General features: G+C 44.0%; 1 protein-coding gene across 14 annotated transcripts in view; it reads right to left on the bottom strand.

Moving 5' to 3' along the window:
* Window positions 1–14,527, bottom strand: part of nrcama (neuronal cell adhesion molecule a) — a 432,442-nt gene that overhangs the window by 98,917 nt on the left and 318,998 nt on the right. For all 14 annotated transcript variants that reach the window (XM_073059008.1, XM_073059018.1, XM_073059012.1 and 11 more), the window contains 3 exons: window positions 13,359–13,555; window positions 9,006–9,128; window positions 2,502–2,672 (listed from right to left, as the gene is read on the bottom strand). In XM_073059008.1, the coding sequence (XP_072915109.1) occupies window positions 2,502–2,672; window positions 9,006–9,128; window positions 13,359–13,555 (491 nt within the window). The remainder of the gene's footprint in view (window positions 1–2,501; window positions 2,673–9,005; window positions 9,129–13,358; window positions 13,556–14,527) is intronic.

The following is a 14,527-nucleotide window of genomic DNA, read 5'->3' as shown; positions in this document are numbered from 1 at the left end:
CACCACCGACCCATACCTGCAGAATTTCAGAAGGGATGTTGAGGCACATCTGACAAGTAGATATATTTACTCAATATCATCTGGATACTTCCAAGCAAGTCAGGACAGTTCAAAAGTACCAACCATCCATTCTGGAGCACTAAGCTCAGGAGTACATTCAGTGTCCTGGTCTCACACGGCCAGAACAAATCAATGATGTTTGCAATGACCTGACACTCATGGGGACTGTTGGAGGGACTCCCACGTTGGGATCTGCTGCGCTGCTGGGACGTATGTGTCAGTGATATGCTAACCCTCACTATCTGATTCTGGCCACTGGTGTTGTCACAGGGTGGAGACAATAAGTGGAGCTCTTAATCTTAACAGCTTCCAGGGACATTCTGGACCACCTAGAGAAAGGACAGGATACCAGAGGAGAACTGAGGGCAGAGGAAAACAGACATCTTGAAGAGTGCCCATGAGATAATTTTTGAGAAGGATTCCAAGATATTCTAGACTCCTGCAATTGCAGACAAGTCTTAACTACATAGAAGATAACAACTTAACACTTGTCCGTCCCACTGGGAGTGGTGAACTGGCACAGAACATCCAAATGCTTTCTGGGAAGATCGGGAAAATTTCCAAGTAACTATATTCACACCAAACTCTCCAATTATCCTCTCTGAGGTTCTTCCTTCCTTTCTGTGGCCTCCCTATGTACATAATAAGAACAGGTCCACTTGGACTCACATGCCTAACCTACCGTTCAATATAATCATAGGAGATCTTCCTCAGTTTCACCTTCTCTTCCATGTTTGTTCCCCACCATCAAAGTTTCTATCAAAAATGTATATGTTTCAATCCTATGAAAATATAAGAAATAGAAGCAGTTGGCCCCTCAAGCCTATTCTCCAGTCAACAAAACCATAGCTAATTCAGTCATCCACTTCCCTTGTCTGGTCCCCAGAACCATTAATTTTCCTACAGTCTTCCCATCGAAGTCTTCAGGAACTTAGCATCTGTAACTCTATGGCACAGAGAATTCCAAAGATTCACACCCCTGAGACAAGAAGCTCATCGCTGCCCTAAATGGTGGACTCCCTATCCTGAAGATGTTCTCAGACCTCTCCACCAAACAAATGGCATTTAACTCATTAGCATCTCTCAGAATCTTGTATTTTTCAAAGTAATTGCCTTTGATTCCTCCAAATCACACAGCATCAGCTGTTCTGTTTATTTTTCCCCACAGGTAACTGTCTGAAACCAGGGATCTATTAGACAAACCTTCTCTACACTGCTTCCCAGGACTCCTTCCTGAAATAAGGGGACCATTATTGAATAGTACTTATCAATCTGGATATTGTCTCAACAACACCCCACACGACTAACAAGATTTTGCTGATCTTACATTCTAATCCTTTCACAGTACTGGCCACCACTGGTTTCTTAATTACGTGCCGTACCTCGGTGATCTTTCTGTATCTGAGGACACAGAGGGATCTGTGGATTGGTCGGGAAAGCTTGCTGAGGAGTGGCAAATGAATTTCAATACAGGTAAGTGTGAGGTGAAGCATTCTGGAGAGGCAAACAGATGTAGGGCTTGTACTGCGAATAGTACAGCACAAGGGCTTTGAGAATAGGAGTTGGAACATTATGTTACAGTTGTACAATTCAATGTTGACACCGGGTATAGTTTTAGTGGCCTTGTTATCTAACGACATGAAGAAACTGGAAAGAGTGCAGAAAAGATTTACTAGGATGCTGTCAGGACTGGATATCCCGAGTTATAGCAAGAGTTTGATCAAGCTGGGTCTCGATTCCATGGAATGTCAAAGAATGAGGGGCAACCATATAGATATGTTTAAAATTATGAGAGGTATTGATTTAGGATGAGAAAACAACTGTTTTAGTACAGAGGATGGTGAGTGAATGGAATGAGCTGCCATGAAGCAGGTGTAATATTATCATTTAAGAAGCACTTAGAAGGGTACATGGAGAGCGAGGGTTGGATGGAATTGGGCCACTTGTGGGAAATTAGGACGAGCTGTGTGGCTACTGTGTTGGGCATGGACTCGTTGCGTTGAAGTGTCTTTATCCATGCTGCACAACACTCAGATCTCTTTAAGTAGGTTTGAATAACATTCTGCCTTCCTGTTCTTCCACTGATTGTCTTGGACTAGATGTCCTCAACTCACCTCACCCCCAAGTGACCAGGGCTCAGTTGTCAGTTCGTTGTAAAGTGCCAGCACAAAGAACATTGAGGCTGGGACTTCCTGCCTGTTTCTGTTCCAGGTGTACACTCGCATCCCAGTAGAGGGCAGCAGAGAGCCAAGATGGGGGAGCTCCTTTCTCAAGGAAAGCAGAGCATCTCAAGGAAGGTGAACAAACTGATGCAGACAGCACTTAAGGTCAGAACCTCAGGCCTTTTGTCTGCATGCCAGTGTGGAGCATTTAAATTCACAGTCAACAACAGATCTCATTGCTACTACAACCAAACACACAAGGAATGAAGCAGTACTCACGTGTCATGACCTTGACAGAGATTGGCTGCTTCTGTTGTATAGTCTGAGTGTGGTTGAATCTGGCATAGCAGATATAATCCGCTCGGGTGTCCTCTGGCTGAACATTTGAGAAATACAGGTCTCCGTTAAGACCCTGTGAAACCCGAGCATCTTGTGTAAACCTTTGCATTGCTGGAAGGAAATGCCCAGAATAAAGATTTAAGAACTCAGAAAGCAGCGGAAATATATTTAAACATTATCACCAGTGATGAAGGCAGGCTACTTATACAATCACACACCAAAATCAGTTTCCCTCCTCGCATGTGCAGGAGGAGCCTGTTGGATCAACAGGAGATGTAAATCAAGCTGTGAATAATCTTGCACAGTGCTGGTTCAGAATTCCTGTTTCTGCGAAAATAATCAGGAGCAGGAATAAGCCATCCTATTCTGCCACTAAACAACAAAATGACTGATCTACGACCTCAATGCCACTGCCCAGCCACGTCTCAATGACCCTTGATTCCCTTCAAGCCTGGAAATTTATTGGCCTCCATTTTCAATGAGTTTCTGTGGCCTGCCAGAGATTGGCTGCTTCTCTTGTATAGTTTGAGTGTGGATGAATCTGGCATAGCAGATATAGTCCGCTCAGGTTTTCAGTCATAAGGACTGCCAAACTGTGCCCAGGGTTCTAGATCTCTCGGTTAGAAGAAATCTCCTCACTGCACCTAGCCTGCTAACCTTGATGAAGTTTGCATATTGCCATGAGACCTCCACTCATCCTTCTGACATCTAGAGAATGTACAGTACTGTGCATTCTCTTGGACATATGTGCATATATAGCCAGGGTGCCTAAGAGCTTTGCAGTCCTGTAGTTGTTAACATGGAATGCAGAGCGAGTTTGTAAATTTGGTGGGAGCAAACAATGTTGAGAATGGCGGGGGTGGAATGCCAAGGGAGGGGTGTGGAACAGGTGGCAGAGAAGGAGTGCCAGGGTAGAATATGGCGTGGTTGCAAACACACCCAGCTCTGAGGCTCCAGGCAAGGTCATTTGACTCCAAACAATTGGTTTATTGATCTTTACAGATTAGAGGCCCATATCAGAATCACTCAGATATTCATGAAATTTGGTTTTTTTTTGTAGCAACAGCAGTACAGTGCAATACATAAGATTACTACGGTACTGTGCAAAAGTCTAGGAACCCTAGTTATTTATATATATATATATGTGTGTGTGTGTGCCTAAGACTTGTGCACAGTAAAGTCTTCATTCCCCATGTTTAACCTGAAGACTGCATTTTATTATTTCCTGTTGGCATTTTTGAGTCTGTCCTGTGCACCTCCATCATTGTGTGGTTTGGAGCCGCCACCAAGCAGGATAGAACCAGACTACAGCGCACAGTGAGGACTGCCGAGCGCATTATTGGAGCCTCCCTGCCCTCTATTGTGGACCTGTACTCTTCCAGGTTGAAGAAGAGGGTGGGGAACATCATAAAGGACTCCTCCCATCCTGCACACGGACTGTTTGATCTGCTTCCGTCTGGTAGGCGCTTCAGATCCCTCCAGACTAAGACTAATAGGCACTGGAGAAGTTTTTTCCCTACTGCGGTCACTTTGCTGAACAGTTAACTGTCGGTTAACTGTCTGCTAACTATTACTTGGATTGCACTACCTGTATGTATAATCTATATTTTCATTTATATTTATCATTATTATTGTTATGAGCAGAGAGACAACATCTGCCGGAAGTAAATTCCTTGTATGTGCATAGGTACTTGGCGATTAAAGTCTGATTCTGATTCTGATTCTGATTTAGCCTATTAGGTAATGTCCACTCATCAGTGATCATTGGGGAAGGCGTTTCTGCTCTCTTTTTATATAACTTTTAGTGTGACAACATGCACAGATCTGATTAGCTGGTTCAGTTGACCCCCATTCCCGATGGATGGTAAATTAGTCGAGCTTTTACGGTACTTCGTGTCTGCTCCACTAAGCAAATGCTGTGGGACAGTGTGTTATTATCTCCAATGCTGCACCAATGCTTTGGAACATCCTATTATTAAATCTGACACTAAGTAATGCTGTGAGAAATTGCGTAATACATTCTGCACTGCACACAGGTCACAAGAAAATGCAGAAAGAACTCCAAATCCTGAATGCTTGGGAACGTTAGGCTGCTGTTTCTGACATTAGGTTAATGCTTTGGGGCTGTCTGATCAGGTGCTGCCTCACCTCCAATATTGCATTCATGCTATAAGGCAATGCACAACTATCTCTGAAATGCGAATACCAAGGTATTTGCACTTCCACTGATGTAATGCATTCCTGACCTCAACACTGAAGCAATACTATAGATCACTAGGTTTTTACTTCTGACTGTGGGATGTTGCTTCACTCTCTCCATGTTGAGCTAATGACATATTACAATGCTCTGCTACCTCTGACATTTTGGGAAAGCCTTTACCAGTGAACTGGATCAGTAACTTTGTGGATGACACCAAGTTTGGAGGTGTCGTGGACAGCAAGGAAGACTATCAAAGCTTGCAGCGGGATCTGGACCAGCTGGCAGGATGGGATGTAAAATGGCAGATGGAATTTAACGCAGACCAGTGTGAGGTGTTGCACTTTGGCTGGACAAACCAGGGCAGCTCTTACACAGTGAGTGGTAGGGCACTGAGGAGTGCAGGAGAACAGAGGGATCCGGGAATACAGAGCAAAGATTCCTCAAGAGTGGCGTCACAGGAAGATGGTGTCGTAAAGAAAGCTTTTGGCACATTGGACTACATAAACCAATGTACTGAGTAGAGGACAACACAAAGAAATCTGCAGATGCCGGAAATTCAAGCAACACACACAAAATGCTGGTGGAACACAGCAGGCCAGGCAGCATCGATAGGGAGAAGCAATGTCGACGTTTCGGGCCGAGACCCTTCGTCAGGACAGAAGGGTCTCGGCCCGAAACGTCGACATTGTTTCTCCCTATAGATGCTGCCTGGCCTGCTGCGTTCCACCAGCATTTTGTGTGTGTTACTGAGTAGAGGAGGTGGGTTGTTATGTTGAAATTGTAAATGATGTTGGAGAGGCCTAATTAGAAGATTGGCGTGCGATTTTGGTCAGCTACCTACAGGAAAGATGAAAATAAGACAGAGTGCAGAGAAAATTTTCAAGGATGTTGCCAGGACTTGAGGACCTGAGTTATAGGGAAAGATTAGGACTCTATTTAAGATTAAGGGACATTTGATAGAGGTATACAAAATTTTAAGGGGTATAGATAGGATAAATGCAAGCAGACTTTTCCCACTGAGGTTCTGTGAGATTTGAACTAGAGGTCATGGGTTAAGGGTGAAAAGTGAAATATTTAAGGCAAACATGAGGGGGAACTTCTTCACTCAGAGGGTGGTGAGAGTGTGGAATGAGCTGCCAGCGCGAGAGGTGGATGTGGGGTCGATTTCAACATTTAAGAGAAATTTCGATAGGTACATACATGGATGGGAGGGTTATGTAGGGCTATGGACGGGATGCAGGTTGATGGGACTAGGCAGATTAGTGGTCCAGCATGGACTAGATGGACCGAAGGTCCTGCTTCTGTGCTGTAGTGTTCTATGACTATTCCTTCAACTGGGCCAATGTTTCGGCAGAATGAGCTAACACGTCCAACATTGCTCTATTGCCATAGGACTGAAATAAAATCTCCACCATTTCAGTGACGGAAGAAACACTGTCCTAAAACCTACAACACCGCCCTGGTGATTTGAGTCATTCGTTAAAACACTTCTCCACTTCACAAATAGCTTCATTTAGATCATGCACTGCTGCCATCAGGAAGAAGGTAAAGGAGCCTCAGGACTCACACCACTATGTTCAGGGACAGTTATTACCCCTCAACCATTAGGCTCTTGAACCAGTGGGGATAATTTCACTCAACTTCACTTGCCTCATCACAGAACTGTTCCTACAACCTATGGACTCACTTTCAAGGAAGCTTCATCACCTTCTCAACATTTATTGCTTACTTATTATTTTTTCTCTTTTGTGTTTGCAGTTGTCTTTTGCACACTGGTTGTTTGTCCGCCTTGTTGAGTGCACTCTTTCACTGATTCTATTGTGATTCTTGGATTTATGGAGTATGCCCGTAAGAAAATGAATCTCAGGGTCGTACATATACGGTACTTTGAAAATGAATTAAACCTTGAACTTTGAAACTCAGGAGCACCCTATTAACGCCGTACCTTCACCAAGATTAACTCCGGAATCTGGAATACATCGGTCGAATATTGTGCTAATATTCTGAACAGTCCACTAATTCAGGGCCAATGCAAAATCTCTGGGTAGCTTGTAATACTACGATGGAAATCTGTTCACACTTTGAACAGAGAACTCATGTTCCAGATTGCAACCTTAATACACCTTTTGACAAATACACCAAGGTTCTTAGTTGGAAAGAAAACGAAACGTGACCATGAAACAAAAAGAGTTTAACATTATATGAAATAAACATCAAAGAAAGGATTACATTTATACAATGCCATTTTGGACTTATGAAAACTAATTAATACAATACTACTCAGGAATGATTCAGGAACAGCTTCTCCTCTGCCATCCAATTTCTGAATGGACATTGATCCCGTTAACACTACCTCACCACTTTTAAAATTTTTATTTTTACATTACTTATTTAATTTAACTATTATATATAGAGTATATACTATAATTCATGCTTTTTCTATTATGATGTATTGCATTGTATGGCTGCCACAAAGACAAGAAATTTCAGGACATCAGCCAGTGATATTAAACCTGATTCTGATACTGGGAGTGTTAAATTGGCACTCTGCAGCCCAGCCAGTAATGGAGCTGTACTGGGAGCAAAGGACGCTGAGCTGTCAGGTTGGAGTACACTGCTAAAACCACAGAGCACTGCACTAGTGTTCTAGGACCCTGTTCTAAAACCATGCTAGTTCCAAAGGAGACTGATCCAAAAGCCTGGCAGACTGCACAAATATACCTTACCCCTTTTCTGATGCTATAGAACAGCATGTTAATTCCCTGAGACAAGGAACTAATTTTGGGCACTGTGCTAACACTGTAGGGTCACTGTTGCATCTGCAATTTAAAAGCAAAAGGTGCGGAGAAGGGGGAGGGGGAAGGAAGGCAGATGGAGGGTAGGGGAGGAAGGGGAGGGGAGGGAAAGAGGAGGAAGGGGAGGGGAGGGAAAGGAGAGGAAGGGGAGGGGAGGGAAAGGAGAGGAAGGGGAGGGGGGGAGGGGAAGGAATGGGAAGAGGAAGGAATGGGAAGATGAAGGAAAGGGGAAGGAGAGGAAGGGGAGGGGGAGGGAGGGGAAGGAATGGGAAGAGGAAGGAATGGGAAGATGAAGGAAAGGGGAAGGAGAGGAAGGGGAAGGAGAGGAAGGGGAAGGAGAGGAAGGGGAGGGGAGGAAGGGGGAGAGGGGAGGGAGGGGGCAAGGAAGGGGGAGAGGAGGAGGAATGGGGGAAGGAAGGGAAGAAGGCAAAGAAGTAAATAAATAACAAAATGCCAGGGATACTCCATTCATACTCATCTGATAAAAGGGCATTGGCCATAAAGTTGTACAATGTACTGTGTATGTAATCAAAATGGCTTCTTTGGTTTGCTAGAATAGGAATGCTTTTATGTCTGATAAGTCTTTTCTCTCGCAGTTGTTTAGCTTTGGACTTGCTGATATGGGGACTGTATTCATTTGTTAACCAATGGGGAATGTTATTTTGTCTTGTGAGGCTGGGAGCTTGGGGGGGTTTCGCGGTCTTTTCAGGGGAGGCGGGAAGGAGACGCTGAGGAAGGTGGCCGTGCGCTGCACTGCTCAGTCGACCACCGGGGGGGGGGGTCCCAGGTGCGAGGAAAGTGACGAGGGGTCAAATGGTTCGATGGTTGAGCTCCAACGATGTGCACTAAACTGACTGAACTTTGATAAGTTGGCGCCTTTTACTTTATTTTCTTTTCCTTCATATATACTGTATTGCATAGTACTCTTTTAGTTTTAGTAAAATCTTTAAAGTATATTCCGTAACGGTACCTGGTGTGAATTTGATATTGTGTGTGTACGCGCGGCATAAATCTGATTCTCACAGCACCTGCGTGTACGGGAGGTGGGGTTGGTGAGTGGCTGGATCTCCTTTTCCCCTAGACATACACCAGCCTGTTGGGTAAGTGTTACAGTTGTTTGTTCTCTCCACAGATAGTGAGTATTGCCAACATTTTCTGTTTCTTATTCTGTAATGTTATCCCCTGGATCCGATATGCTGGAGAATTATCAGGCTATGTCAGGACTTCAAAGTATTTTACTTGCGCCAGTGGGCTACTTGACTGCAGGAACCAGTCAAGGTGAATCCTAACCCCCTACTCCCTCTATCCACTGTGATAGCCTGTATGGCAACCCAAGACAGCTTGATTTGATTTCTCTCTGGCTTCTTGGCCCCTTCACAGCCAGCTGAACTTCAGCTGTTTGTCTAAATAAAGTGGCTGCTTTACCCTGAAGCTTGGCTCCGCACTTACAGTTATCCATCCAGAAGATGATGGGTGGTGGCAGGCCTGATGGAGGATCACAGTGGAGGACCAGTGAAGCTCCTTCTTGGACCACTTTCGGCTCGATCTTCTCTTTGGCCCACATGGGTGATCCTGGAAGGGGATGCGGAACAGAGAATACTTAAAGAACTGTAAGCCTTTCCTTACAAACAATGCAGCAGAATAGTGGGAACACGCGGGAAGTGCTCGTTTTGAGAAAAACAGCAATAGTCCAGACACAACACTGGGGAGTCAACAAACAATGAATGCACTGCATTCCTGTGTCTACTGTGATCTATATTAGATTAACTCAAGGAGCATCAAAGACCTGGCCCCTGTCCGCAGATACCTGAAACAGTAACGCCCATGTTGATTTTCTCAGGCGTTGAGAGATTTTGGTGTACTCTGTTTGGGAAACATCATCTCTACATTGGGAAGAGGGCCAATCATGGGAACAGATTTCAACAGTGCCAAGGCAACACTGCTGGTCCAGAAGTACAGGGCCTTTAATGATTAGACAATGGAGTGAACAGGGTTCCTCAGTCTGAAGCAGGGGCACTCCCACAGTCAGCCAACCACCCTTCACCCAAACTCATTCAGATCTTCCCAGAGTGAACATCCAGAGACAATGGGCTGCTTCTCCAACACTCGTTCTTCATGCTGCTTATGGAGCTGGACCAGGCCACAACGTAGCTTTCCATTTTCCTCAACCACTGAAAATGATACTGCGGGAAAGGACAATGGTGTACCATGCTGTTATGGGAATAGGTTCAAAGGAGAAAGTGTTATGTTTCTCGCCCCATTCAGCTCCACTGTGCGCCTTTCCCTTCCCAGAGGCAGTGGAGCAGTGACAGTCAATGTGTGGGGTTAGGTAGAGTGAGGGAAATAGGTATCAGGGAATAAAACAGAGGAACCAATTCATGCAAGGGTGGAACCAAGTGCCAGCTGCAGTTACCTTCCATCAAGATGAATTTGATGATTAATAAGAGGTCTTTAGTTAGAAAGAAAAAGAAATAAGAAAGTTAAAGAAATGGAATTAAATATTGCATCGGAACAAAAACACTGACAAGATCAAAGGAATTCTATTTGCATAGCACCATGTTGCAACCACGGGATACTCAAAAGTATCGCAAAAAACAGCAGTGCACTTCCCGAACAAGAACTGTGGTGAAGTTGGAGGAACGGAGGCCAATCTGTGCTCAAGGTTCCACAAAAGGCAATAAGATTATTAATCAGGTGAATGAGATGCCGTTTAAGTCTTGCTCATTGAGGGATATTTTCTGACCACCAGACTACTTTAGATAGAGCAATGACCACAGAATCCTCATGTCTACCTCAGAATGCAGTGAGGCCCCAGTTTGGAATCTGGATTTTTACCAGTTCTTGGTGAATTAAATGGCAGCTTAATGCCAAATGAAAAACAAAATGAAGTCAGGATATTGTCTTGTTAAGAAATGGCTGATGTGCTTTCTCCCTTTAATTGAAACCAGATGGCTGATTAGGAAAACTGCTCATGGCTTTTGATGGGAACCCTCCTTCACTGTTAAGGAGATCTCTCAGGCAGCCATGCAGATAGTGGTGAGGCAAAGGGTTTACTGGTGCTGTGATGGTGAGCCTCATGTTATGGAGCCAGGTTTGATGTGGCAGCTGTGTCAGGACTGGAAATCGAATTGCCTGAGAGTTGGGGATATTCCTTCACAGAAGCTTTGGTCAGCCCAAGTTGTTGGCAATGGGAGTTATAATACACTGAAATGTCTATGAGGTTTACGGTATATAAAAGTAACACCCCACCAATATCCCTGTAATTCACACAGTCTCAGTATGGTTAATGTGATGTTCTACTTGCTGAACTAATAATGGAAGTCATTGGCCATGTAGTCACGGTCCAGTTTTTGTTGTAAGTTATTGACTTGTCAGGGCATGCTATTGACATCATCAAGCACATGAAATCTAATGGACAAATGGGCCCAGTCCAGTTCTTGATGAGTAGAGCTTCAACAGGAAATAATGTCAGCAGTTTAAAAATGGCTTCCCTTCCCTGCATGATTCACCCATTTAAATTAAATGGTCAAAGGGGTCCAATTTCTAGGTGAGTGAGTCTACAAAATGGGTTCAAATCATTTGAATTTCATTCTTGATGTCCACAGTCACTAGAATTTCATTAGAATTCACTGTCTACTATTTAACTAGTTCATCAAATGGTGAACTGTTCCCCTCAACAGAAGATGATGGAAATTAAAGCAGGAATAAGCCTTTCAGCCTCTTGCAGCTGCTTGTCATTCAGATCATGGCTCAACTTTATCTCACTTAATTTTCTGTCCCTCTATCTATCACTTGACTCCCTCAATCTCATCTTGTACAGTATGTACTCAATGAATGAGACTCTGTCGGCCCTGTAGGTAGAAAATTTCAAAGATTCACTATTCTCTGGGTGAAGAAATTTCTTCTCATCTCAGTCCAAAGCCAATTTTGAAATTGTGATTCTTGGTCCTTGAGACTCCAACAGAGAAACAGCTTCTCCCAATCTACCTTGTTCAGCCTTTTAAAAGCTTTGTATGCTTCAAAGACACCACTTCTCAATTTTCCTGAAATCTGGAGAACATTGGACTGCTTAACACACCAGTCATCCCAGGAATCAATCTGGTGAATCTTCACCACACTCCATCCATTGCAAATATATCCACAAATAGATGAGCAGGCCAAACCAGTATACATGAAGTGTAGTGTAGTCTCACAGGACTCCGTGGGATGGAAGAAGGAAGAATATTCTTTTCTATCGTCAGAACAGTTCAAATCCCAGACACATCACAGTTGAAAGAGAAGCCTACTTGGGCTCACAAGTCTACTCACCTGCCACCAACAACATTAATCTAGGAGGTGACCAGGACCTGTGCCTATATCCTTTTCACCTCTCTCCCCTTACTCTCTGGAATCTATCCCTTCCTCTCCTTCCAAGCGCTTTTATTTAATCAATGGCACTGCGTATTATGATGCTCAACTTTCCCCGTCTTCCTCCAGGAAAGAAACAACATGTACTTTCAGACTTGACTCCACATCTGCAAGGCACAAACACTGCCAGGTTATCACAGGGCATTGTCTCCTTTCTTTTACCCTTTACAAGAACCAGGGAAATATCAATGCCTGAAGGTGGATGTAGCCATGGAATTAGTATGTCTACCCTTGAAGATTTGTGCTTACATTTTTGATTCATGAATTTTAAAGTGAGGGATTATAGTACTGGCAAAAGATACACTTCCCCATTATGGGCCCTGATATCCCTTGTAGGTTAACATAAAGGAAAGAAGTTGTGTTTCCACCGCGCCTTTGTATCAATGGCTAGAAGGCCTCTTTCTAGGTAGTACATTTTTATGACACAGTGCTTCTTTCAAACTGTAAGCATAGCATCTTACTTGTTCAAAGTAACACCATACATCATTACTAGACACATGAGCAGACACCCTATTTTGTGTTTTAGGGAAAAACTACCAAACAGGAATCCAGTGTCCTGAAAAAAGTGAGAAACATTGGCTTCAACACCTCAACTTCTCCATAAATCAGTCTTTAACCAGGACTTACTCTTCCTTACCTGCTAGGATGAGCTAGGTTCCACTACAAAGTGGAGTCCTGCTTAATGTGTGCAAGGTTATGCAATATACAATCCTATACTGACAATGGTGGTGTAACACAGATGATACAGATGTGTGTCCTTGAGCAAGGCACTGAATCACACATTGCTCTGTGACGACACCGGTGCCAAGCTGTATGGGTCCTAATGCCCTTCCCTTGGACAACATCGGTGGTGTGGAGAGGGGAGACTTGCAGCTTGGACAACTGCCAGTCTTCCATAAAACCTTGCCCAGGCTTGCGCCCTGGAAACTTTCCAAAGTGCAAATCCATGGTCTATCGAGACTAACAGAGGCCTACACACATCACAGATGACACTCTGATCTGATATACAGTGCACGTTGCAACTAAACAAAACAAATTAGCCAGTTATGAAAGTGGTCCTTTAATTTTATTGTCAGCAACAAAACTCTTACAGATCAGATCCTTCCTTGCCACCTTTCAACAAATTGTGACCACAGCAACACCACCTCAATGTATTTGTGTATGGAGTAATCTGTCTGGATGATGTGCAATCTAAACTCTTCACCGTATCTCAGTAGATGTGACAATAGCAAACCAATTACCAGAGGTGGTTCTGCCATCCAGAAGTGAGGGGTGGGGTGGAGGCCTTGCTATGATTTTTTAACTACTGTTTTCAATGCAGGGCCTTACAGTTTAGTGTCTGCTCCATAATGAGTCTCAGAGGCAAATAAAAAACTTGAGGTTACATTTACTCACTGGACTGGCGGATGACAATCTTGTTGGAGACAGCTGTACCACGGTCATTTCTTGCTGTACACTGATACTCTCCTTCGTAAGCTTCTGCCTTCCCCCCGCCCACAATGTCAATCAACAGAGTCCCGGAGTCGGGCTTCATCATCACACGAGGGTCTTTGTCAATGTTGAAATGGGTTCCATTGCGTGTCCACGAAAACCTACAGAAAACGTTCCAGAAGTAGTGAAAATGAGATTAAGAGATATAACTATATCAAAGAATATTTGGGTGACATGGTAGCGTAACACTATTTCAGTGCCAGCAACCCGAGTTCAATTCCACTGTTGTTTGTATGTTCTCCCCAGGACTCCGTAGGTTTCCACCGGGTGCTCACTTTCCTTCCACATTCTAAAGACGGACGGTTTCATAGGTTAATCAGTCACATTTGTGTAACTGGATAGTGTGAGCTCATTGGGCCAGAAGGACCTGTTACCAAGCTGCATCTCCAAATGAAATATTTGCAAGCTGGTGTTAACATGCAGTTCAAAGTTTCATGCTCCCTGTCCTGCCCAGGTTACTAACACCTGACTAACGGCCAGTCTGTATGCATGGGCGAGTGCTTGGGAGACAGACAGGACAGATTCGCCGGCTGCTGCAGGCTGCAGGCATCTTATGCTGTGGAGGAACTCGGTTATAGGCGCACTTCAGACTCACAAGCCGCTCAGGTTATGAACGGTTTTCAGGAATGGAAGTAGAGTTTAAAAATTTAAGAGAATAGATAATTTTTTTCCAGTTGGGAAAATCATAACGTTTCAAACAATTGTGGGCTTCTGCCTCTGCTCCAGGACTTTGATGAAAGAAGGGAAGTGCAGAGTAATTTGGTATAGTGGTGTTAATGAGATAGAAGACTATGGAACCAGTGAGGAGCTACTCAAGAACAAATGCCTTGCTGTGTTACTTTCCCAGATCTTTCCTCCACAACCTGATCAGGCCTGCACCATTCTTCTCACATTACATTCTCACACTTATATTCTCGTACAACAATGGAGACCATTTGCCCCATCAAGTCTATTCCTGCACTCAGGGCAATCCACTAATCTAGTGACTCGACAGTTCTCCATAACCTAATACCAACCAGCAGCTCCTGGTTTTCCTGCCACCTGCCTACACAAGGTGTAATTGACAGTGACCA

This window comes from Hemitrygon akajei, chromosome 10 (assembly GCF_048418815.1).
Source record: "Hemitrygon akajei chromosome 10, sHemAka1.3, whole genome shotgun sequence".
Taxonomy (NCBI): domain Eukaryota; kingdom Metazoa; phylum Chordata; class Chondrichthyes; order Myliobatiformes; family Dasyatidae; genus Hemitrygon; species Hemitrygon akajei.
This window is presented reverse-complemented; position numbering and strand designations above follow the sequence as displayed.